The sequence below is a fragment of the Periplaneta americana genome, chromosome 13 (assembly GCF_040183065.1).
Source record: "Periplaneta americana isolate PAMFEO1 chromosome 13, P.americana_PAMFEO1_priV1, whole genome shotgun sequence".
In the NCBI taxonomy this organism is placed as follows: domain Eukaryota; kingdom Metazoa; phylum Arthropoda; class Insecta; order Blattodea; family Blattidae; genus Periplaneta; species Periplaneta americana.
This window is the reverse complement of record NC_091129.1, coordinates 147,193,986-147,221,840: the sequence shown is the minus strand read 5'-3', so window position 1 is coordinate 147,221,840 and position 27,855 is coordinate 147,193,986. Positions and strand designations below refer to the sequence as shown.

General features: G+C 35.1%; 1 protein-coding gene across 7 annotated transcripts; it reads left to right on the top strand.

Annotated features, from left to right (window-relative positions):
* Window positions 1-42: 42 nt before the first annotated feature.
* LOC138712529 (zinc finger protein OZF-like) lies at window positions 43-24,092 on the top strand. Of its 7 annotated transcripts, XM_069844429.1 has the most exons (6): window positions 43-936; window positions 1,031-1,188; window positions 10,044-10,165; window positions 11,926-12,039; window positions 15,571-15,653; window positions 18,218-20,680. In XM_069844429.1, exons 3-6 carry the CDS (start codon window positions 10,049-10,051, stop codon window positions 19,005-19,007), a joined length of 1,104 nt encoding a protein of 367 aa, XP_069700530.1. In that variant the 5' UTR covers window positions 43-936; window positions 1,031-1,188; window positions 10,044-10,048; the 3' UTR covers window positions 19,008-20,680. The 7 variants fall into 7 exon arrangements, with proteins under 7 accessions (XP_069700530.1, XP_069700531.1, XP_069700529.1 ...); XM_069844430.1 differs by lacking the exon at window positions 1,031-1,188; XM_069844428.1 differs by lacking the exons at window positions 43-936; window positions 1,031-1,188 and adding an exon at window positions 9,292-9,531.
* Window positions 24,093-27,855: the final 3,763 nt, after the last annotated feature.

Sequence of the window (27,855 nt, the reverse complement as noted above, 5' to 3'; positions counted from 1 at the left end):
CATTGCACTAGCCGTCACTGATGTTTACAGTGCACCACACTGCGGACGAAATATGAAACTGTGACGCTACAAACTTTATCGCTCAAAAGAAGAGCATGCATAGTGGATTTTTTTATTAATAGTATTTTTGTTTGTGTGTGTTGAATGTTGGGTTTGTGTTTTTTAAATCACTGTGAATGAAATTATTTTGTATATTCGTTTTAAATAATTTCGTGAATCTCGTTTTTGGTTTGTAAAATCAGGTTGACATGCCTTCTTGTTTTGTTCCTGGCTGTAAATCCGGATATAAAAGTTGCCATGAAAAAAGACATTTTTTTACGGCTCCAAAGGAGAAGAACATGTTTCTAAAATGGGCCAAGGCTATATCTCGAAAAGACAGAAAATTCACTCCTAGATCTAGTATTTGTGATTGCCACTTTTCAGATCAGTTTATTGTGAAGGTTGACAAGTTTATTATTGAAGGAAAAGAAATACAAATCCCCCGAGAAAAGTGGCGCTTAAAACCAGATGCTATACCACATATTTTTTCAAATTTGACAAAGCATATTAAAAAGAGAAAGCCTTCTGTAAGAAAAGTGATTCATAAAGCACTGTCGTCTTCTCAGAATAATGAAATATCTGTGATAAAGGTCATTCAGTCATCATTTAATCTTGATAATAACGGTAATACATCATGAAAGAACTCTAGAATTCCATGATAACGTACATTAGTACTACCCAGTGCGTCCCGGAAGAAGCATACAGTAAAATACAAACAAATTAAATTTACAGAATAAATGTTGAGAGGTTCGCTCACGCGACCCTCGAACGTTTCGTATCCATTTACCTGTACCTACACAGTAACAAATCTAACCTAACTTTATTACATTGGTAATTTGGAGGTTAGTCTGGTTAAAAGCAAACTGCAGTGAACATTGTCGCGGCTCTAAAACAAAGGTAGGTCCTAAAGATATTTGAGTGAAATTTAAATAGTGATAAGCATTATCACAATACACGTGATATGTCATGAAATTACTGCTATCTGTTATAGATCTCTGGGGTCTTAGTCTATCTGTCACTGATCTCAGAGCTACCGGTATTTATTACAAATCTCGGGGCTGTCAGAGACTTCGGCCTGTCGTCACATAGCTAATCCCTCATCAAACCCTCTCTAAACTTGTGACAAACATCAGCTCACTGCTGTCACAGGTAAAGTGGTGCTCATCCGTATTCAAGTTTGTGTGAAGGTAGAACAGACATATACCATGTGACATGAGCACAGTGCCTCATACACTCGTTCACTCTCGTTCCAAAAGAATAAAATCTTTATGAGTGCAGACCTAGATTAATGCAGATCACTTTTCTTCTATAATAAGAACATTACCCTTTCGGGAATCAAACCTGCTACCTTCTGACTTCTAGCATAACAACTTAGGATGAGAATGGTGACTTGCTTGCAGACTCTCATTTGAATCCTGAACAGATGAAAAAAACTACTTTGAGCAACTACTAAATCTGCAGTGCTTGGGAAAAATGACATAAGTCAGTTTCCACAAACCTTTTTTGATAATTTATTGACAACTTACACTGGTTTATATCGATTTGATTTTTTTTCTGTATGAATTATTGTAATGGGAGAAATACTTATGTATTTTTTTCCAAGCGAATAGATGTTCCGTAAGTTGTCAATAAATTATCAAAAGAGGTTTGCGGAAACTGACTTATGTCACATTTCCCAAGCACTGCAGAAATGTGCATAGGCCAAATAGAAATGTTCAGCACGAAATTCAAATACAAACTGCTGAGACATTTTTACCCAAACCCACACTTTCTGAAGTCGAAACTGCAAACTTTCGTTTATCTATCCAGGTATTATATAAGTGATACAAGACAGAGGGTAGCAAGTTTGATTTCCGGAAGAATAATGGATTTTTCCTATTGCCTCTCCACATACTATTCATCATTTTACCTTTTAAATATATAGTAGGCCATAAAACAGTACAATGAGAGGAGTTCGACCGGCACCGTGGATCGTGTCCCGGCATAGCTCAGTTGGAAAGAGCCCTCAGCGTGCATAGCTGAGAGGTCCCGGGTTCGATTCCCGGTGCCGGAACGAATTTTTCTCGATTTAATGGTGATAATACACATTGACTACTTCATAGTAGTCGTGTTAATATTCAATGAGGATGGCGAGACCTCATATAATGAATATTTGATGTATTAAATGTTTACAGTTATCACAAACTGTTGTTAAATATGGCCATAAAAGTCATTTAAATATGCGCTTCTGCATATTGACGTACATAGGTTTAAATGCAGGTAATAGGCCGTAAAACAGTACAATGAGAGGAGTTTGACTGGCACCGTGGATCGTGTCCCGGCATAGCTCAGTTGGAAAGAGCCCTCAGCACGCAGAGCTGTTCTTGCCATTTCCATCAAGTTTTACATTACAAAACTTACATAGGGGCTATAGGTAGCTATGTTATTGTCACGTAAGTAAAACATACGACTACAATATTATTTGTTACATGAGATGATGCACTTTAATTTGTCATCACACTAGCCTACTTTTTAATACTGGTACCACTTAGTAGAAAATAAGGAAAGTGAGTAAAATTACCTTCAAAACTAGGCAGGTAAAAGTAGTTCTCAGGTGTTGTTATAACCTTAGCCCATTTCATATGAAAGTTGGACCATTGGATGGTAATTGACTGGGCCATCATCCTCGCTTGCCTGAGTGAGGGATGACCATGAATGCATTTAAAATGAACTTCTATCAATTAAAGCCCAGTTAGTTACTATAAAGTGGGGTTATTCTGAAAAGAGCTACAACTTTCGTTCTCTCTGATCTACATGAATGTAACCTCTATGAAACACATTTCTTAGATTTATAGATGATTAACATGATAGAAATTGGATAAGAGGACAGTTAATGTTGAAATTTGAAGTGAATGCACCCACAATTAGCTTGGAAGTTGATGGTTGTAATTCTCATTATTTTAACTGTTAAAAACTTTTATGTGTGCGTCATAAATATACATATATTTTTGGTTTTTTGAAAAATGTATACTTCTGTGTGAAGAATAATGTAAGTAATACATTTTTAGCTTTGTTATAGTCCAAAAATGTTGTTTTGTAGAGGCTTTTCTGAAATATGGTATGGGGCTATTCTGAAACAGAAAATTTAGCTAGCCTATTTTGACAAATAACATAACCCAAACAAAGTGTAGTAAGACCTAAAACATTTTAATGCAATTTATTGTAACCTGTTGGCAGTTAGTTTCTTTTCAACTACATATTTATATATGACTAGGCCTTTGTTCCAGGTATGAGTTAGTTTCCTCAAGCTGATTGACACAGTTTATAGGGATGATATTATCAAAATATTACCTGATCCAGAGTCTGTATTGGGGGGAGGACAAATTAAGTTCGCTTGTGACATTTTAAAGGCTAATGAACCAAAGCCATGTGGCTTATGTTGTTGATGATGGTGGTGGTGATTGAAATGTCTTTAACTAAACACTGCAGCCACTGGTGTGGCTCAGTCGGTTAAGGTGCTTGCCTGCTGGTCTGAAGTTGCGCTCGGGCGCGGGTTCGATCCCTGCTTGGGCTGATTACCTGGTTGGGTTTTTTTCCGAGGATTTTCCCAACCGTTAGGTGAATACCATGTAATCTATGGCGGATCCTCGTCCTCATCTCGCCAAATACTGTCTCACTATCACTATTCTCATCGACGCTAAATAACCTAGTAGTTGATACAACATCATTAAATAACCAACTAAAAACATAAATAAACACGGCATTGAATTGATTTAGGCAAATTCCAACATAATGTATAATTAAGCTACAGCATAACCTCTGTGTTGAATAACGTGATCTTACCAGATAAGAAAATGATGAGATACATTGTGATGTTCTTCTTTCTTCTTTTTAATTACAGTACTGTACACTGATTTCTCTTTCTGGTATGAAGGTAATGTACTTCTGTTATGAATGCTCCTGCCTGGTTGGTCACCTTGGACTATAAACTTATCACTTCTATGTCCTCGCCATATTTATCATCTTGAGGTTATTTGTATGGCTTTTTTTAGAATTATCGCCGTGCATTTTTACAATTAGCATATCAGAATAACAGTTAGATCTAAAATGGAGGAAACTTCATTTTAAAGCCTGTCCAGAAGGCTTCAAGGTGACTGCCTCATCATTGTGTCTTTCAGTGTTAAGCTTGAAACTTATCTTGGAACATATGCAACTTCTTTTAAGTCAAAAATTAATTAATGCGCAGTTGGATTAAATAATGTCATGCAAAAGTCACTTCAAATTTTAAAGTGCCATAAATAGTATAATATATTGGCGGGGGTTATTCTTTATGGTTGTGAAACTTGGACTCTCACTTTGAGAGAGGAACATAGGTTAAGAGTGTTTGAGAATAAGGTGCTTAGGAAAATATTTGGGGCTAAGAGGGATGAAGTTACAGGAGAATGGAGAAAGTTACAGAACACAGAATTGCACGCATAGTATTTTTCACCTGACATAATTAGGAACATTAAATCCAGACATTTGAGATGGGCAGGGCATGTAGCACGTATGGGCGAATCCAGAAATGCATATAGAGTATTAGTTGGGAGGTCGGAGGGAAAAAGACCTTTAGGGAGGTCGAGACGTAGATGGGAAGATAATATTAAAATGAATTTGAGGGAGGTGGAATATGATGATAGAGAATGGATTAATCTTACTCAGGATAGGGACCGATGGCGGGCTTATGTGAGGGCGGCAATGAACCTCCGGGTTCCTTAAAAGCCAGTAAGTAAGTATATTGGTGGGGGAACACTGTGTTAGGCATACAGTGGGGGGTTTTTTTCATTTGATACTGTTTGCATTTCCACAGTTACCATTTTGTTGGATAAAACATTTATGATCTTATTAGTACTCTTACAAGAATTTTTGAAGTTCCAAGTCATGGTTCTACAGGATGTCCGAACAGTCCTGCACCATAGGACTAATAACAGTACATGTTCTGTATGTTCTCTGCAAAGCTCCGTACATGTCTGGAGGTGAAACTGCATGTTGTTCAAAACACAGGACATAAAATCAGGTGATATGGCATGGTATTCATCCTCGATCCTTTGGTGTGGATGTTCCATGTCTCCAGTCCTGATGCTGTGGATCCATGAGTTATCCCCAGAAAGCCACCAGCGTGGCTCAGTCGGTTAAGGCGCTTGTCTGCCGGTCTGAAGTTGTGTTCGGGCGCGGGTCCGATCCCCTCTTGGGCTGATTACCTGGTTGGGTTTTTTTCGAGGTTTTCCCCAACTGTAAGGTGAATGCCAGGTAATCTATGGCGAATCCTCGGCCTCATCTTGCCAAATACCATCTCACTATCACCAATCTCATCGATGCTAAATAACCTCATAGTTGATACAGCGTCGTTAAATAACCACATAAAAATATATCCCCAGAAAGCAAAGTCCAGGAATTCAAGTCAGTGAGCGTGGAATCTAATCACTGGGACTTCCTTAATAATCCAACACGAAAAGATACGGTTTAATCAAACATTAAGCACATAACTATGATTTGTTCTGTGGTGCGGGATTTTTCGGACACCCTGTATTATTAAATGTTAGAATACAGCTTGACCAATGCTATTATGAAAGCAATAGGAGTCATTTTCAAGTTCTGAAAAAATTTACAACAGTCGACTGTTTAAGAGAAGGTTCATGTTCCATTCGTAATTAAGGGATTTAATCAGGAGGTTTGAGGAAACTGGCATTATTTAGGAAAGACAGTTGAAAATAAGCTTATTGAACTTCTTGAAAAACAAGTAAACACTTAAAAACAAAGAGGCTTTATTCCGTAATTGGTATGCCATATTACAACCAGTAGAGAATTGAACATGAGGAATTTAGAGATTCGTCTTTAATATGCAGACATTATCAGATCACAAAATTTTAAGAGTGTCTGAAGCTTCAAGACATTCTTCTGAATGCAGACACAGGCGAAAGTAATGTAAGTAGATGGCCAGGACTTGTATGTTAAGCTTGATTCATTACAGGAAATAGTGAATAATAGTTACGCAGAATTTCTCTCTCAAACTTTGAAATACATTTTAAAACAACGTGATGGCTGTTTTCCCAACATTTGGATGTGCCTCAGAATTTTGTTGATTTTCTATTCCAGTGACAAATGAATAGCAAACTTTCAGTAAATTGAAGGGAATAAAAACATAGTATTTGCACTTTACAATTAACATTTGTCATTATTATAAAATAGATCTATCTTAGTAATTGAGAGTGAGATTATTAAAACATTGGATCTCTTTCACAAGTAGCAGCGCTTCAGCGGTGCTTCTAGAATTAGCCTCGTCTGAAGGGACTCTAATAGTCACTGAAAATTTGTGTTTTCGTTTCTAGTGTGGTGAAAGTATCTTTTATCTTTGTTAATAACAAGAATAACTTCTGACTACCGTATTATCACAGTCTAGTACATACAGTCACGAAGCTCAATATGCAGGGAATATGCATCCAATGACAATTGAACTTTAATTGCTAGCTACTAGGATCGCTACTATCGCACAGTTTATTGTTCTCTCAGTTGCTATCCGCTTGGAGCTTTGTATAGCGAGAAATGCAAAAAAATCACCTCAAGCCTCGTGACTGTGGTGTTTTAGTAAAAACTAAGTTTATTTATTTTTAATTAAAACTATGTGAATGATTAATTAATTACTTAAAACACCTAGGTATGCATGGAATAGGAAAAACTAGAACTAGTTCAAAATCAGTATTAAATTAGAAGTTATGGGCTGGAATCGTCAAATAAACCCATTAATGGATTATTAAGTTCAGCTTTATTACAAAACCAATATGAAAAATAAATGTAGCGCCAATATTATAAGCTCTAGGTAGCCTGTACACAAAAAATTTTTTTGGACCAGGCTTGTAAACAAGTTAATCGAATTTAGGAAGAAAATCTATTTCTTAAACAGAAGCAAGACAGATTAAAATGTGTCTTAGTGAAACATACAGCAGAGTCCGTATAGGTCAGTTTCTATCTGATGCTTTTCCAATTCACTGCGGGCTAAAGCAGGGAGATGCACTATCACCTTTACTTTTTAACTTCGCTCTAGAATATGCCATTAGGACAGTTCAGGATAACAGGCAGGGTTTGGAATTGAACGGGTTACATCAGCTTCTTGTCTATGCGGATGACGTGAATATGTTAGGAGAAAATACACAAACGATTAGGGAAAACACGGAAATTTTACGTGAAGCAAGTAAAGCGATAGGTTTGGATGTAAATCCAGAAAAGACAAAGTACATGATTATGTCTCGTGACCAGAATATTGTACGAACTGGAAATATAAAAATTGGAGATTTATCCTTCGAAGAGGTGGAAAAATTCAAATATCTTGGAGCAACAGTAACAAATATAAATGACACTCGGGAGGAAATTAAACGCAGAATAAATATGGGAAATGCGTGTTATTATTCGTTTGAGAAGCTCTTATCATCCAGTCTGCTGTCCAAAAATCTGAAAGTTAGAATTTATAAAATAGTTATATTACCGGTTCTTCTATATGGTTGTGAAACTTGGACTCTCACTCTGAGAGAGGAACATAGATTAAGGGTGTTTGAGAATAAGGTGCTTAGGAAAATATTTGGGGCTAAGCGGGATGAAGTTACAGGAGAATGGAGAAAGTTACACAACACAGAACTGCACGCATTGTATTCTTCACCTGACATAATTAGGAACATTAAATCCAGACGTTTGAGATGGGCAGGGCATGTAGCACGTATGGGCGAATCTAGAAATGCATATAGAGTGTTAGTTGGGAGACTGGAGGGAAAAAGACCTTTAGGGAGCCGAGACGTAGATGGGAGGATAATATTAAAATGGATTTGAGGGAGGTGGGGTGTGATGATAGAGACTGGATTAATCTTGCACAGGATAGGGACTGCTGGCGGGCTTATGTGAGGGCGGCAATGAACCTTCGGGTTCCTTAAAAGCCATTTGTAAGTAAGTAAGTAATTATTGGGTATAATTGTATTGTGTATTGTAATTGTATTGTGTATATAATTTTATTCTGTATTGTAATTTTATTGTGTATTGTTTATATTGTGTATACCACTGCCACCGGGTGCTTGCCAACTTGCAGCTGGGATGTACTAAAATATTTTGATCTTCAATATTATCCTCCCATCTACGTCTCGGCCTCCCTAAAGGTCTTTTTCCCTCCGGCGGGCTTATGTCAGGGCGGCAATGAACCTTCGGGTTCCTTAAAAGCCATTTGTAAGTAAGTAAGTAAGAAGCAAGACAGAAATAATGAATTATTGACCTCATCTAACGTACAGTATACAAACTTTAAGAAACCAGTCAAGATAAAATGTACCATATCTGTAAGTACAACTCCTTGTGTGTCAAAATGCATCTGCTGATTCATATAGACTTTAAAGATTTAACTGAAACTTATGGAGTGAAAAGCTATTCACCTAGCTAAAATACTTGAAGAGAGAACGAAAAAAGTAATTGATATGGAACAAGATTTAATATTTTTTTTTTTAGTATTGAAAAGCACTGTAATTTAAGAAATAGTTTATCCATAAAAATCCCTGGAGATGTTTCACTGTTCAGTGACATAAAGTGTAAAATAATTTATTACTGATGAGTATTGTACAGAGAAGTATTTCCAATATTATTCGTAATTTTCTCTTTCTTTATTGTGCTTCAAATATCTGTTGATACCATCTCCCTTGCTTTTAGAGAAGGTAGAGGTTTATCTACGTTTTAGAAACCAGACCCTTCCCATTGTTAGGAAATTACTTTGTAAAGGAATTATTCGTATATCTAATCCCAATATTTCGAAGGCGTACATAACACGAATACTTATTTCTAGAATACATTGTTAATTAATTTTTAATTTCAACATATCATAGTGCTCCTCCTCCACACCTTTAGCCCTCTTCTTGATTTCTGTCGGCCTCGGTAACGCAGTTAGTATAGCGCTGGGCTTCTATGCTCGAGGTTGCGGGTTCGATCCCGGCCCAGATCGATGGCATTTAAGTGTGTTTAAATGCGACAGGCTCATGTCAGTAGATTTACTGGCATGTAAAAGAATCTTGCGGGACAAAATTCCGGCACACCTGCGATGCTGATGTAACCTCTGCAGTCGCGAGCGTCGTTAAATAATCCATAATTTAATTTCTTGCGTTCTTTTAAATATATGTTTTCATAAAAGCCCTCTTGTTTTCATGTCAGCAGTTTTGTGTTGGCATTTGGCAACACTGGGCCCCCAAGTGGGATCCAACTGGCAGTGATTTAATCCACCTTTTTTTTTTTGTGTGATCGGCTATGAAGTAGTTATTCGTTCCGGTTTGTTCAAAGCGTTTCCGGTTCTCCCGGTGTTTTCTAAATAAAACAACATACGGTGTATCTGTAGGTTCTGTTTCTTGAATTTATTAAGTAAAATGTAAACATTACTGTCTCGTTCCTTCAAATCAGGGGTTTTATAAACAGAAAATTTCCCCTAAACTGGATACTCTGGCAGTCAGAACTTGACAGGTGAGTTGCATTAACAAGAGTTCATTGAAAATAATAATAATAATAATAATAATAATAATAATAATAATAATAATAATAATAATGAACTGTGATCCGAATGTGGGGCATGAAGACAAATGAATTTCACTTTAATTGGCATCTTCTATTGAATTTTACGTCAGTAAGGTAATTAAGAAATTTGCCAAAATAACAAGGCCGGGTAATAGTCAATCAGAAACTATTGGAAGATGTTAAATGAAGTTGAAATTGATGAAGGCAAAATGAGACCAAGGTTCAGTTGGTTGAGGGGGAAAATCTCTGAAAAAAGGGGGGGGGGGAAAAAACCCTCAGCCATGTAATTTGTCCCATCCAGTATTTAAACTTGGGCTCACATGATTCATGGTTGACCATGCTAACCAGCAGTGAACTCCATGAAAGTTACTCAAGGACTTCATTGACTTTTCCTAGGGATAAGTTACAGTAATATTAACAGTAAGCTTAATGTATATTTACTTTTGCTGGGTGCTTTACAGATAACATGGAAGAAATCAAAGTGGAGGTTGATCCTTATATAGATGAAAATTCAGACGATAACACCAAACAAGATGATGATTTTGAAACTGTATTTTTTCCTCCAGTGAAATGTGAGATTGAGGTAAGTTTTTTTTTTTTTAAGTGAGTTTGTTAGGTGTAAAGTCACACCTTCCAAATCCAGTAAGATTATCATGAAGTAGGCTAATGCTAAAATATTATTTTGTCCTGAATTGCATGCTTATTGCAGCTTTTCTTGCCTTTCACATATCGATATCAATTGGTAATGATGTGGTACCTTCTGGAATGCATGAAATGTATTACACTATTATTATGATGCATTAATCTTGTACGCAAAATGATCAGTTCACTCTGCAAATCTGCGTACATTATATAAAATAACAGTAACTTCTCCTTCAAAATTTGTTGCATATTCTCCTACAGAATGGGAAAATAAAAAGATAGGACATGTTTCTTCAGCTTCTGTTCCTCTTGAATATACTCCTGATGATTTTAGAATATTGTCTGCAACTTTTTTTGGAAGTATATTTCAGGAAAATAGTTGGAAAAGTAGGGCAGGATTGTAAAAAGAGTATATTCTCAAAACTCATTCTTCATATATACAGGGTGTTAAAAAAAAGTATCCATTATTTTAGGAGGTGATAGTATGCATCAAAACAAGTAAACAATGTCTAATAAACATGGGTCCTATAACACAGACTTTCTGATATCTGAACATTTGTTCATATGATGATGTCCATTCATGGCAATACATTCCTCTGCCCTTCGGCGTACGGAATCACGTACTCTTTGCAAGTGACGTGGCTGTTCTTGTATGTGCTGACATGCATTGAAGACATGATCCTGTAGTGTCTGCACATTGTTGATTGGAGTAACGTAGACCAATTCCTTTGTGTCCCCATAACCAAAAGTCTAGGGTATGTAGATTTGGGGAACGAGCAGGCCAAGGTGTGGGGCCTCCACGACCAATCCAGCGGTCCTGAAATGTTAGCATCAGGTGTTCACGCACATTGCAGAGAAATTGTGCTGATGTGCCATCGTTATGAACCACATCTGTAGTCTTTGCTGACATGGCACATTCTCCACGAAGATAGGCAGTACGTTAATAAGAAAGTCCTGATAATGAGCACCAGTTAATCTCTGTGGTAGCACATATGGTCCTATTAACCTGTCGCCAAGAACATCTGCCCATATGTTGATTGTGAATCGGTGCTGAAGCCTTCTTTCTGCAACTGAATGAAGATTTTTATCATCCCACACAATATGCTGATTACGAAAATTCACAGCAGTATCTCTGCTGAACCCTTCTCATATCTGCAAGCTAACTTTTGTTTTCCTTGTGACGTAACAGTATTCCATGGCAGGGGTGTCAACTACGGTATGATTATCTAGTAGTCTGCTGTATTGTAAGGCAGAGGAATGCATTACCATGAATGGACGTCACATTGAGCACCTACTATGAACAGGTGTTCAGATATCAGACAGTATGTGTTGTAGGACCCATGTTTATTAGACATTGTTTTCTTCCTTTGATGCATACTTTCACCTCCTAAAATATTGAATACTTTTTTTAACACCCTGTATAATCAAGGTATTTAAAAATATAATGCTGGGAGCTAAAGATGGTAGTTTTGTAGGGACCAATTAAGGCTAGGCACACTACGAAAAAAAGGGATATGTTTATGATTTTGTTATTAAAGTAGAGAGTTATGTTTTCATTTTTATTTAAGACACAGGTACATATTAAGGAATATGTTGAAGATGTAGAATGATTATGCATATTATTTTAAATCTGGTGTTGGACTTTCTTATAAAATAATAACTGAATGATATAAGGTATACTGTATTCCTTTATACTTGTAGACGTATGATGATGATGACGATGATGGAGTAAAAAACGAATCTTCACCCACTGGTTATTCACATGTTGATGTAAATTCTGAAGAGATTCTTCCAGAAAATTTATCGAAGAGAGAGGTGAGTTGTGGACTTCTTCATAGAATACATCTAAACAAGACTGGTCTGATAACAATAAAAGTAGGCCTAACCTATACTGAAGACACTCTGAATGTTACTGACAGGACAAGCATTCAGCCTGATGTGAGAAAGGAGGGTACAAAAGAGGGAAATCTATTTTAGAGCCAGAGGTGCTTTAAGAAATAGTTTGAGGCATACCTGATGAAATTATGAAACATTGAAAATGTTAAATTTTAGGACATAGTTGTCTAATTCTGATCACATTCACACTGAAAGCCTAAGAACGCATATAATGAAAGTGTTACGTGAAGGAGCTTAATAGATATTATTATTTTATGCCATTTATAATCATTTGACAAATTATTGTTTTAAGATTTTCTTTTAATAAATTGTCTCTTCTCTGTTTTTTAACATTATTTTATTGAAATAGCTATTTACACATGCAGTTGAGAAACTTACGTTTAACAAATTATTATTGAAATATAAACAAATTATTATTTAAATATATTAAATATCATTAAAGATCATGTTTCAAGATCACTTTATTTATTTATTTATTTATTTATTTATTTTTATTTTGCTAATAATTGTAACATAAAATATAATATACACAGAAAAACTTTAGCTTGCCTCTGAAAGAGTACAACTCGTGCTCAGGGGCGGATTCCTGAATTGAAATTAATAAGTATACAGTACAATTTGTCTTATGTCTACTATGCAATTATAATATATAAATTTAAATTTACAATTTTTCAATTTTTATAAAATCCATACATAACTTTTAAAATTTAATACTAGAACTATTAGAATTGACAAGATTAGGATATTTAAATATAAATTTGTTATATATTCTTGGGACTAAATTACTACTATGATTAAATACTGTAGCAGTGTTGCATTTTGGTTCAAACAATTTTAAAGAATTCATACCTTTTGTTTCATAACTATGAGAATACAATTCAGAATTATTTCGATTTTTATATATGAATTTTATTAATACAATATAATAAATAAATTTGTCTTATGTTAACTACATTAAAGTCTAAAAACAATTTTTGAGATGGAAAATCAATAGGTTTATGAAGACATATTTTAATTATTTTCTTCTGTAATAAATAAAGTGGATTAAAATTGGATTTAAATGAGCTACCCCATTCCTATAATTCCATACATAATTACCGATTGAAATAAAGTTAAATATATTGTGCGTAATAAACTTATTGACAAGTAATTCCTCAATAAAACAAAATAATATACTAGAAGGTATATCATTTAATTATAAAAATAAAAACACTGTTTCATCAGGGATTGAGGAAGATGGCAGAGCTAGTCATCAAATGCTTGGAATCAACTATCCAACTCACCTGGCTGAGAACCCCAGAAGAATTATTCCATATCCAATGTCAGGAAAGCCTCAAGTTCTGCATTGAATGTTTCTTATTAGTCTCTGTGTTGCCAGCTTATATAAGTATACCTAGGGTCAAGTGATATTTTGAAAATTAACACAACATATTCATGTTAAAAATTGCTTGTTGCCATATGAAATTCAGTCCAAACCCAAGTGAGCTATTACGTGAACCTAATCTGGTTTTATTGGTTTAAATATTCCCTCTTGGCTGGAGTAATATTACTTCTGAAGTCCATTGTTCCAGGTAATCAGTGGCAGGAATATTACTCCAAAATACTCATGTTATGATTAAGTTAAAAAAATTGTCATGTAAGAAAATCTTCAGTATCAATGCTTTTCTCGCCATTGAATTGCTCTAGGCTTTTAGTATTCGAGTTATACAACATTCTGATACGCAGTATTCTCTGAAATAGAGCATTGAAACTTTTATTTTTAATTAATGTGAACATGAAGCATAATAGTGTAAAATATAAGAATTCGTATATTGAACAACCTCTTTTAAAATCAAATATTTTTTAAAGTTTATCATAAATCAGTATGTAAAATAGCAACTCAACTGAATAATTTTACAACAGTAATAAATCTGTGCTTGGTAAAAAGTCTGTTTCTAAGATGTTATTAGATTTCAGAGCACATTTTGTATATAGGGTGGATGATATAACCTTTGCACCAAAAAGAAACTGGTAATAGATAATGAGGAGGAATTTGAAAAATCTAAATAGGGCTAAGTTATTTCTCTAACATTCATCGTTTTAGAGGAAATCGTTGTGCTTCTATGAAGCATTTGGCAACATCACGGCTGCTGCAATAACTCTACCAAACATGGCCTGCACTCTTTACCTTTCCCTCCCCCTCTACTGTACTTATTATTATTGTTATCCAAATATTGAAACCCTATTTTACCCTTTGGTATATTAGGGTTGTAGTTTGTTACATGTGAAATACATTATGTAGAGATAATACACAATTTTAAAGAAGTAGTAGTAGGCATGAGTCATAGTTACAATATAAATACACTAGACAATACTAAATACGTTATGCAATAATTACATTCAGTTAAAACAAAATTAAATAAAATTAGAAATTATAATCGAAGGTGTAGAGAGATTGCAAGAATATGACATAAATTTGTGATTTTATACATAATTTTAAGCAATAGTAAAGATATAATGCACAAAATTGACTTAGTTACAAATTAAACACCTAATATATAGGTGGTTTGCGATCGTAGAGAAATAAAAACAAAATTACTTACGGTTACAAACTATATACCTATGCAAATTATTCAAATTATTCAACTATATACCTGTCACCAAATACTGAACAATAGTAAAATCTATAATACAAACATAGTTATTGTTTGAATAATTATAGTTATTGTTGTTATTACTATTATTATGTCCCAAGGAGAGACAACTTGTTTTAGATAGTGCATTAGGATTTTGTATCATTAATTTACATACACTTAGTAGCTACAGTCTTGTGTAGATGTGGTGTATAAACTCTGCGAATTGTTTATAACAACATTTTTTCCTAAGTAAATGGTAAAGGGGTGTGCAGTCCGAGATACATCTTAAAAAGTGTCTTTTTTTCGAACACTAGACAGTGAAAAATCAAATGTTCAACAGTCTGATTGTCTACTGTACTTAGTCGGTGATGCATGACAGTGCCCTGTGCCGCAATTTTTCAATTTAAATAATTCATGGTTAAACTGTTTAAAAAAAAAAAAAAAAAAAAGACATGAACTGTAAAGATTACTCCCTATCTGCTTGTATAGCAATCAGCCATTTCTCTCGGGCCATTACCACAATAGAGCACTGCAAAAATTGGCCAAAGACTGTTTTTTTTCCTGCTTAACTGTGTTTCATTGAAGGAAAAGAGTAATAAAAGTTTTGTTACATTTAACATTTAGAATCACCTCTTAAATTTTGGTGCATCAGTCCTCTTCCACCCCGTGTGATCAACACAACAGTGGGTATGTCCAATAAATTTTTTCTTTGTTACATCTGAACTACAATAAAATCACGTTTCTAAGGAACTGTCTATATAGTGCGGGTGTATTACTATAACTAGGCAACTTGTCTTTTATTTTGGTGAGACTAATTATTATAATTTGAAAGCAGGAAAGAAGTTGGAATGCAACTGGAATAAAGGAGGAACCAAAGGATGAAGAAGGACCAGATGAGGAAGCAGTGATACCAGAATGGTTAGTATAAAATAAAATTGATTTACGTATGTAGTAACTCCTTCACAAAGTTTTTGTTTGTGACATTTTAGAATTATGTCTTGTATAGAGATGATCAGTTCCACGGTATTCTGGCTGATGCTTCAATTCTTTCAACTCTTTAGGTGATAGCTTCTCATTAAAATGGCAGATTCTAAGTTCCAATATAAATAGAAGTCAAAGATTCAATTCTAGGCACTGAGATGATCACATTTTTCAACTAGTTCTACAATTACTATCAAATATTTAATCTCTTTTATTGGGAAATTTGAAGTATGTTCGATACGACTATCGTGTAAATGTAAATTTACTCCTGTCAGTTCTTCTCTGTTCTTGTATTGGAGGAGCATTTGACATATTTACTGATAAGATGTAGGCGGCTGGGTAGCTCAGTTGATAGAGCAGCTGGCTACGGACTGGAAGGTCCGGGGTTCGATCCCAGGTGGTAACAGGATTTTTTCTCATTGCCAAACTTTCAGAACGGCCCCGAGGTTCACTCAGCCTCCTATAAAATTGAGTACCGGGTCTTTCCCGGGCGTAAAAGGTGGTCAGAGCGTGGTGCCGACCACACCACCTCATTCTAGTGCCGAAGTCATGGAAAGCATGGGGCTCTACCTCCATGCCCCCCAAGTGCCTTCATGGCATGTTACAGGGATACCTTTACCTTTACCTTTTTTAACTGATAAGATGTTGTAGTGAACAAAGCTGGAAATCAAATTCAGTCTGGGTGTAATGAATTACGTCATCTAAGGGGCATATGAAGATAATGTTTTTTTTTTTATTAGATCTATGTTACAGGTCTCATATTTATTGTTCACATATCATTGTTGCTTATTTCTAAGTGGCTACATATTTCTGGCATTTCATTGTTGACACATGGTTTAAAGGATTATTTTGAATTTCTTTACTTAAAAGCACGTTTAGCTTTGTTTTAGTAGCATATCATAGGTGAATGGCCAGTGTAGGTTTTCAGTTTTGGAGAGACAGATTGAAATCCTGGTGAGTCCAATTGGACTTTATCAATCAATCAATCAATCTTCTTAATTTATCCAGCTGTTTGCTGACAACATAAAGTCCACTATAGTCCACTGTAGTCTATTCAGTTGTTTGTCACGAGAAATGAGGGGTATTTTGATCAGTGTTCATTATAGATGCCTGTTGCTAGTAGCGGGGTGTAGTCAATATATACTGCAGGGCTGTGTCTTCTGCAACTGGTACTGATGATTTTAATTTACTTCTTTTGTGGTTTATGGATGGACAGAATAGAAGAATGTGTTCCAGATTTTCATCATGATTATTACACCACGGACAAGTAGGATCATCAGAAATGTGAAATCGGTGTAGGTACAATTGAGTGACAATGTGACCTGTTCTGGCTCTTGTTAAAAATGTTTGAACATGTCTGGGCAAGTTTTTGTACATTTCCAGGTCATTTGGTTTCTTTTGTACAGACTGTAAAATATTTCCTTTGTCAGAAGAGAGCCAATTGTTGATCCAATTTGTAAAATGAGACTTTACTGAAGCAAAAGCACTGGATAGAGATATCACTTGAAGAGGTGTTGGTTGCAAATATGTTGCCTGTTTTGCAATATTATCGACTTTCTCGTTTTCAGGTATACTACAATGACTAGGTATCCTTTGAAATGTTATTTTTTGACTTTATAATAAACAAAAATTATTTTCGAGCATAATTCATGGCGCCACAGCCCTTGAAGGGCCCAGACCGACCAGCTGACTGCTGGCTTCACGTTCACATGCCTAAACAGAGGTGGACGTTCATCCAACCAGAATGAAGGTATCATGTGGGTAGCATGATGATCCCTCCCAGCTGTCATAGCTGGCTTTATAACCGGATTTTCTATCTACCGTAGCTCCACAAGGGCATCACGATGCTGGGTGGGCACCAGTTCCATACACTGGCCGGAATTTCATAATAAAATTTCTTCCCCCATGAGGACTCGAACCAGCGCGCATTCTGTAATGCGAGTCCTAGATTTTCCAGAACATTTTCTTGGAATACAGCTGTTTCTCTTCCGTCTATTTCACCAGTTCCCTCTTGTTTCATTACCACCATACGTTTTAGCCAGCACTATGTAATATCATTCACTGGATAGACAATTTAGTAAATGAGTTAGAGTGAGAGAAAATGACAAATACTTTTGTGATCACCTGGATATAAATTAGAAAATGGATGTATTCAATCTTACTATCTGTACTAGTACCATTATTACTGCAAGTATTGATGGAAGAAGGGTTGCAATTGATGTGTAGTCAAAGAATCCAATAATGGTATCTTTGTGGGGGGACACAATTTTCGCTTGTAGCTTGTGATTTTTAGAACCTACTTACGAGATTCTTTTAACATAGTACAGCTTTAATTAAAATTACCCTTAAGCTACATCAACTAGTTTTATTAATATTATACAAATTAATAACAGAAATATTCACTTCAGTTTTAAGTTCTTGTGTAATTTTGTATGAATTTTATATTTCTTGCTCATTTTATGTTAATTTGACAATCATCATAAAATAGTTTTCTTACACAGCGTCGTCGAAATACCAGGAGAAGATGACAATGATGTTCCTAGTGAATACTCTTACTCTCAGAGTGAATCTTACAGAACTTTCACAGAATATGTACCGACTGCTAATAATCTTACTTTTAAATGCAATGTGTGTGGCGAATGTTTCGCAACGTCTTCGAATCTCACAGCGCATCGCCGTACACATAATGAGAGACTTTTCAAATGTGAATATTGTGGAAAGGAATTCAATCAACACGCCCATCTAGTGGTACACAATCGCACGCACACTGGAGAAAAACCATATAAATGTGGTATTTGTGGCAAAGAAGTGTCTCAACACGGGAATTTAGTTAAACATGTTCGTACTCACACAGGTGAAAAACCATTTATGTGTGATATTTGTGGAAGAAATTTTGCATACAAGAGTATACTTATAAAGCATGTTAGGACACACACCGGCGAGAAGCCATTTAAATGTGATATTTGTGGAAAAGTGTTCGGAGCACATTCTACTCTTGTGATACATGGACGTACTCACACTGGCGAGAAACCTTACAAGTGTGACATTTGTTCCAAAGGTTTTGTGGATAATGGCAGTCTTTCAAAACACATTCGCACACATACTGGTGAGAAGCCCTTCAAATGTTCTATTTGTGAGAAAGAATTTACACAGGGTGGTCATCTGTTGAGACACGGTCGCACTCATACAGGTGAGAATACTTTCAAGTGTGATATCTGTGGTAAAGCATTTCAAATTCGTGAACATTATATACGACATTGTTGCACACTTTCTGGAGACGTGTCTTTTTGATGTGGCTTTCATGATACTTTCTTCGTAGGTAGTGATAATTTAAAACATCTTCGTGCACATCATGACGTGATGCACTTGGGTGATGAAAAGTACTGTATGGTTAGGAATTCTGAGTGAATTTGTTGTACATACATAGATGAAGAAACAGATCTTTATGCATATTTTTCAGCTCAGAATGCTTGTAAAGTTTAACTTTCTGCTGGAGAAAAATGATATAAATTCAAAATGTATGGCAAATACGTTGCATATAGCAGCAATTATTACACTGTTTTCTTACACCGTAATTAAGGAAGCCAATATCAGAGCATGGTAGCTCAGTTGGTAGAGCAGCTGGCTATGGACTGGAAGGTCCGGGGTTCGATCCCAGGTGGTGACAAGATTTTTTCTCGTTGCCAAACTTTCAGAACAGCCCTGAGGTTCACTCAGCCTCCTATAAAATTGAGTACCGGGTCTTTCCTGGGGGTAAAAGGTGGTCAGAGCGTGGTGCCGACCACACCACCTCATTCTAGTGCCGAGGCCATGGAAAGCATGGGGCTCTACCTCCATGCCCCCCCAAGTGCCTTCATGGCATATTACGGGGATACCTTTACCTTTTTTTTTATATCTGAGATAGAATGCATGTAAGAGGTACCTGGATTGTCTTGCGAAAGATTCTTCCTCTAGGTATGTGTGTGACCCACTAGCCCGCCCAAAATACCGCAGTTTCTTTTATGGAATTACAAGCAAATTAGGACGAGCATGCATTAAAGCTGTTATGACTGACTGGGAGATGCATTCTATTATAGCAGTCTCTAGCAGAGATAGAAGTAATGTCACCAACATTTAAAAGTTTGTGGCATTGTTAGTGAAGGGAAATCTCGCTTTCTGCCACTTACCTATTCCCTAATCTAACCCAAACTAACCTTGTCACAGTCCTCGCTTCTTGCCATTTTGGTCTTTATTTACACGAACCTTCATTACACTTTTGATCCATGGAAAATACTTGTCTTTATATGCTGTAGACTATATGGAAAGAAATATGTATGAGGAATATGAACACCTCTGCATTGCTCACTTCTCACTGGATATGCTAACATGATTTTTTTGTTCATGGTCATACAGTGTAAGAAAACGAAGATGTTCGACAAGATGTAAGTTAATGACAGCAAGTGTGGCCTAAATGGAAGCTTGTTCGTTATGGAAATTCGAACATTTCTGTGTAATATGTTGTGGAGGCGAATATTTTATTCATATAGAATGTATATTTTGTGGGAAATTTGTAGTTTCAGTAAGACAGGAACTTTATGGACAATCTAAACAAATGTACGCTGTCTCTTTCATGTGATGATCAACTAAGAAACTTAGTAAAACTATGCTTTTTTTTTAGAATAAATTTACAGACATGTAGACAATGAAGTCATAAATCCTGTAGTTAATGAAATCATAAGAAAAAACGTATTAAATTAATTTGTGTTACAGGGACTTCACAATCTTTGAAATTATGGTTGCTGTTATAGGAGTACTGATTTAACAGTGTAAGAATACTTTAGATTTTTTAATTTATAAATTCAGATTGTAACATTAAAAATGTACAATTAAACATGAATATCACTATAATGTACATACATATAGCTATATGTAGCTATGTAGTTTATATATGTGATAAAACAAATAAAACGTACATAAGAACAGTTCTTTAATGTTTCATTATGACCAGTGATTGAATTGGGCCAGTATGAGCTGGTATGGCATACTGGAACTAAAATAAGATGCCAAAAATCATATCAACAGTAAAAATGTAAAATTTGACTTTTATTTAATGAAGCTGGTCATACAATCAATTACACTAACCAATAATGTCGTCATACTCTGTATCTTCCCTTAGATATTCCTGCATTAATGTGTGATGTCTTATATAGTACATTATTTAGTTCGTGTGTGGAAGGAATGTGTTGTTTAAGAAACCCCCAGAATAGTGTGCATACCAGCAGTAATTTATTTCCAATTCGACCACTGGTTATGACTTGATTTTTTTTCGGTGTAGCTCATGTTTAATTAATTGCTTTTAAAACATGAGTATGTAATAGAATTTTTAATGTATTCTTTCACATTCATATGTACCAATAAAATTTTATTGTCAGTGTAAGTGATATCGAAATGAAATTTAAAATTTTCATGTAAATTTGAACTCCGTGCTGTTTCATACATTTACATGAGAATAAATGACAGTATAAAATTCCATAATAAATAGAAATTTTAACTGCTTGTATACTTTGTGACCTGGTAGAGTGTAAGAGAAGGCCCTATGGCCTTAACTCTGCCAGTATAAATAAAGAATTATTATTATTATTATTATTATTATTATTATTATTATTATTATTATCACTATTACTATTATTCATTGTGGCATATTAGGATAAACCAATATGAATGGTACACGGAAAAAATGATCAAGGTCCATCAAAAATCGAAATTGAGTTAATAATGCTATCTTATAGTGGAAAGGAAGTACTATCATGTGGCCTAGCTAGTAATAAGAAATCATCGTTTTTGACATTCCACTACGTCAATTTCTATTAAATACACACATAACAAAGTATTAGGTGCTTAAACTTTAAAATTCGTTTTTCTCGAAACTTTCTAAAATGGACCTTGATCGTTATTCCCGTGTACCCTTCGTATGTTTTCAGTGGTAAATGAAAAGTATTTATTAGTTGTGGAGATCCTTGTACCTTGGGACATCTATTTTAAACCTGTTACGTTGGGACATTTTTCTCAAAGTTAGCATAATTATATTTATTTGCAAGAACATATCTTTCAGAGACTCTTCTGCACGTCAGTTACCGAATTTTTTGAAACAGTGAACTGAAGAAAGTGCTGAGGTATGTCGAAATATTTACTAATATGCTATTGTCTGCAACATGGTATGTGTATATCTACTGAATGCTGTGAACTGGAACTATTTTTTAGTAAAATATGCGTAGTGCATGTCTTGTACCTTGGGACACGTCACTCTTCTATCTAGGGACATATTTTTTTTAGTAGGTTATTTTACGACACTTTATCAACAGCTTAGGTTATTTAGCATCTGAATGAGATGAAGGTGATAATGCCGGTGAAATGAGTCTGGGGTCCAGCACCGAAAGTTACCCAGGATTTGCTCGTATTGGGTTGAGGGAAAACCCCAGAAAAAACCTCAACAAGGTAACTTGCTCCAACTGAGATCAAACCCGGGCCACCTGGTTTCACGGCCAGACGCGCTAACCGGCCTAGGGACATATGTTTCTGCTTTATAAAAATTATGTAATGAGTTTGGATGTTCAAAGTAAAGGTTGAAGCTTGTGGTTTGTATTTGGTAGAAATGTTAACATGACGATTTTCGAATCTTTCGCAATTTTCAAGACTGATATGGTTTTCATAGTTGTCAGGAAGTAATAAAACAGGCTCATCTTTGGATAGATTTACGATTTACCCAGCATTTTCTCTTAGACCAGCAGCATAATGCATCGAACATTCTGTCTCATATGAGACAATTTCTTGTCGGACCGTCTGATACCGGACAAGACTTTCAGTCTGTCTATGACTCTCGGATGGAATTTTGCCACGATGTTGGCCTACGTACAACAGAATCTCGATTAACTGTCGTAATGAAGGGTAGGAGAATGACTGTTAATCGAGAAAGACGAATAATTCATTCTCTTCTTACCTATTTTTATGTTCTTTTAAAGAAATCTGTCGCTTTTCTCTGAATTTTGATACCAGAAGTTTTTTTTCTGATCTTTGTTCTAATTTATTCTCCAGAGTAAAACAATGTCTTTTTGCTCCAAAAACCTCATGAGGGTTTCTGCTGATTTGAGTGCAGTTTGTAGTGAAACACGTGATTCAAGCACTGTCGGATAATCCGATGATCGGTTAATCGAGAGACGGATAATTGAGGTTCTTAGTTGGTTTTCAAATGTACTGCTACTCTAAATTTTATTTCGACATGATGACAACCAACGATGAATTATTATTTTATGTGCTTAGAAGAAGGAAATTATGTAAATAGAAGTTGTTCGATTCATCCTTTGAACCAAAATGTTAATGTATTCGTTTTTTATAAATGCATTAATATATTTGGTAAATTCTTCCCACTGTTTATCTACTAGGTCCTTGTGTTTTTTTTTAAATAGGGGCCTTGCATGCAGACAAAAACAAGTCTATCTGCGCCTACAACCAGCAGCATACACCTGTACTCTTCTTCTAATACTGTCAGTGACTCCTAACATTTCGGCGTGGTCAAGTGACTGGCAGGTCTCCCGGATTCACTGTTTTATGTCATCTTTTGTTGTGGGACAATCTTGATAGACGATGTTTTTCAACCGTCCCCAAAAATGGAAATTCAAAGGATTCAAATTAGTATTGGCCATGCCTCAGAACCGCATCTCCCAGTCCATCGCCAGGGAAGAGCTGATTGTCTATACTACCAAAGAGAAATGAGTTGGGCAACCCTCCTGCTGAAGCCATATTACTGCTTGTGTTGTCAGTAGTACGTCCTCCAAAAGCTTGCTGAGGATGTTCTTCAGAAAGTCAGCATATATGACACTATTCAGAGCACCTTCAAAGAAATAAGGTCCAATGATTCAATGTCCGAAGATGCCACACCAGACATTGACATTCCACTTCACTTTCAACTTTTAGGTACTTATTTTATTAGTCACAGAAGTAATTGCAAAATTTGAAAAATGTACATACGTAGGTACAGAGAAAACGCAACACTTCCTTCTTAATGTAGGCCTATATTGTTGGGCAATTCCACCTAAGCTTATTACCTGGCTAAGTGCATTGTACATGTAAACCTGGCCGTATGTACTGTAGGTACTTTATTGGGGGGTCTAAAGGAAACGCTGCTGGGCGAGCAAAGGGGAAGGGGTAATTTACTTGTATTCATCACTCGACGGTGCTGCCAGCCACCGTCTACGCTCAGCCAGGTAAATGTGCGCGTGTACTATGTCAACATTAAATGGGCTTATCGTGTTTATATTTTCCTCTTGTAACATTTCTCAATATTAATAGCATTGCCTTCTTGTGCGTTTTCTCATTAAAAGAATAGGAATTAATAAAAACGTTTCCTATGAAAGTTGTTTGTTTTGAAGAGCTCCATCAAATGATCCCCTATTTGACCCGACTCCCATTTGAAATTTGAAAGTGATATGCCACTGATCCTACTTCCTATTAGGGCTGATTGATGAAATCAAGCTCAAGTGAAAGTTCGCATGTGCCTTAGTTATAAATATTTTTGTCTCGAAAATTTTAATGCACTAGTTTCCGAAATGAATGATTGTTACGGGTGATCTGAATCACCCTGTATAGAGTGTTGAGTACATTGGGAAAGGACGTGAAAGAGTTTGAATTAAAACAAGTTGAGTAGTTATTTAATATATGAATAGGCTTATATACATTGTTGGGAATAAAACTAACTTATTAGTGATAGATGAAATTCCTCTTATTACTGTGACTAAGAACATAAATGAAGGATTGTTGAAGAGTTGTCTGGCTTCAAGGTCGTAATCGTTAACTTCTCTACGCCGATTAATTATCTTCCTCTAAATGAAGTTTTATATAGACAACCACATTAGGATATGTTTTGGATTATATCACGCAATTCTCGTTATGCAAGCCAACAGCTGGCGGTTCTCATACACTCCATTTCACTAATCGACACTTGTTAAAAATTCAATGTCCAGCTTCTTGTCATTAATATTCAATTCATTTGTCAGCTGGAGAACATTTGAATAACGTTCAAAATTAGGGGAATATTAATCCGCTGCGCGTAACAATTACTGTACTCGTCCCAGAAGAATGCTGGATTATTATTATTATTATTATTATTTACAAAATTAACAGATAAGCGAAATACTCGTAACTCCTTCTTACCTTAAACTTTTGCTTAAAAGTTTTCATCTCTTGTCAGAAACTAAAATCTGATCGAGATAACCTCATCACGGGAAATTGTGCTGAAATCTTTATTTCAGAATCTTTCCTTTCAAAGGATGATTTTCCTCCTGTGAAGTGAAAGAGCGAATGTTTCATGTATGTAACGTCCTGCCGTCCAGGGTAACGGTTAGCGCGTCTGGCCGCGAAACCAGGTGGCCCGGGTTCGATTCCCAGTCGGGGCAAGTTACCTGGTTGAGGTTTTTCCCGGGTTTTCCCTCAACCCAATGTGACTGGGTAACTTTCGGTGCTGTATCCCGGGCTCATTTCACCGGCATTATCACCTTCAGCTCATTCAGACGCCAAATAACCTAAGATGTTGATAAAGCGTCGTAAAATATCCTACTAAAAAAACTTCCTGCGCGTGGCATAACTTGCTTCTGATTCTATGTTTAGGCTAAATTCTGTTCTTGATCCATAATATATACAAATCTATACTAATAATAAATCTGTAGCCGAAATTTTTCTGGTAATTTTCGATTTTCCAAAAATAATTGGTCCTAACATATATAATTAACCACCCTGAAACCGAAAATCGCTTTTTTGAAATTTTTGTTTGTATGTATGTCTGTTTGTCTGTCTGTCTGTCTGTATGTTTGTTATCTTTTCACGCGATAATGGCTGAACGGATTTCGATGAAAATTTCAATATAAATTAAGTTCGTTGTAACTTAGATTAGGCTATATGGCATTAAAAATACATTATTTAAAATGGGGTTATAAGGGGGCCTGAATTAAATCGAAATATCTCGCATATTATTGATTTTTGTGAAAAATGTTACATAACAAAAGTTTCTTTAAAAATAATTTGCGATAAGTTTTATTCCTTAAAAAAAATTGATAGGGCTAATATTTAATGAGATAAATGAGTTTTAAAATTAAAATAACTGCCATCTAAGGCCGTGTAATGAATTAAAAACTAATGACTTCGTCTATAAGGGGCCTTGGACAGCAACAATCGAAAGCTATGAAAGATAGCCTACAGAGAATGTTTCTGTGTTTGTATGAAGTAATATCGGAAGCTAAATTAACCGATTTGTATAATTAATTATTATTTCACCATTGGAAAGTGTAGTTTCTCTGTATGGACATAATGCTATAATGTTATTACAGTAACTTCTAATATAATATAATATAATATAATATAATATAATATAATATAATATAATATAATATAATATAATATAATATAATATAATATAATATAATATAATATAATATGTAATATTATATAATATAATTTAAGTTATTTGAAGGGTTCAGAACCATAGTGGGCCAAGCGCCATTTACTGAATACGTAGAAAACAAGGGTTAAAATTAAGTTATTACCATAATTCAATGGAAACCTATAACAAGTAAAATAAAATATACACATTAAATCTAAATGATGTGAATCTTCATTAAACTATGGTTGCATGTAATAAAAATTAAGAAACAGGTTAAAGGAATTGTCATTGCACCAAATGAGTGTCTCTGGACCAAAATGATCGCATTTTAATTATTTGGATGCAATTTAAATTAAGTAACATATTAAACGATTTATCCTTCTATCAAACACGAATGTTCCCTGGATTAAACGTCGTATTTTAATTATGTAATTACTTTATATTTATTTCTAACGGGTGCAGCGGAGCGCACGGGTACGGCTAGTAAGTTAATATATTTTAATGAAATTATGTTGAATATGACAAAATATTAATTTGTTCCGAGTATTGTTATCCACAATATACTTCGTTCGAAACTAACAATTCCCAAGGATTACCTCGTAACATAAGCTCAGTCTTGATAAAATATATTTTGTTCACGTAGACTGTCGATCGAATCAAAACTATATTGAACTATTTTTTTCTTCGCCATCAACGTAAGAACACTTTACTGTGTATAGTTAAAGCTTATTGCAAATATATTAATTATATTTTACGTGAAACGTCTATGTTCGAGGTACAAAGGAGGAAATTTGTAACGTTTTGCTATGAATGGTTTACTCTGACGTTACTCGTGATACCATGGAAATAGAAGAAAGTGTAAGATAAACTTCGTGCTTCGTAGTTTTCTGCGTGATTCGTCTCGTTCCATTGTTTGTTTAATGTACCCGAGGTTTTTCACACAATATTCATGGATATGTTGAATAAAGGGATATATACATAATTCTAAATGAATATGAAATAAAATACACTACAGTGTTATAGAAAGTAGACTAGGCCTATATATTGTATATTACTAGTTCTAAGTATTTTAACTGGAGTATAGACGTTTATACAATCATTGAGATTTCCTTAAATACCCTGTTTTTTGTGCATCTTAGTTCAATTCCTATAGCAAAAAGAGCTGTAAGACTACAAACATGAGCTTTTTTAAGTTTTAGTGTAATTTATAGTTGAATACTTGGAAAATTTTAATGACGTAGTAACAGTAGTGGTGGTGGTCTTAATAGTAGTACGTAAGTAGACGAGAATAGATGTGGAATTAGTGTTGTTTAAAATGGAAATTACGAAACAAATTTCATATTTTTGTTCCAAGTGTTTCTCGACTATTGCAGTGAAAACTATTTCTTACAATTTATAAATCTATAGGCTACTTCAAATTCCAGGCTTGCAGTTTCAGACGTTCCATTGGATCAGTTTATTCCTCCTTCATTTGCCTTAGGACCGCCAAATATGAATATGATGTTTGCACGACCTGAAAAACAAAAGCACACATATAAATGTCAAATTTATTCCTCGATTGCAAAAAGTAGTCACATGAGCACAAAAATACAGTTGAGTGGTCGATTTTTGTGCCCAAATATAGATCTTGTGTGGGCCTAATTAGAGACTATAGAATTTCGCATTTACTTTGAAAAGTTCGCGGTAAAAATATTAATTACCATATTATCGCAAGACTTCCATATAATTGAG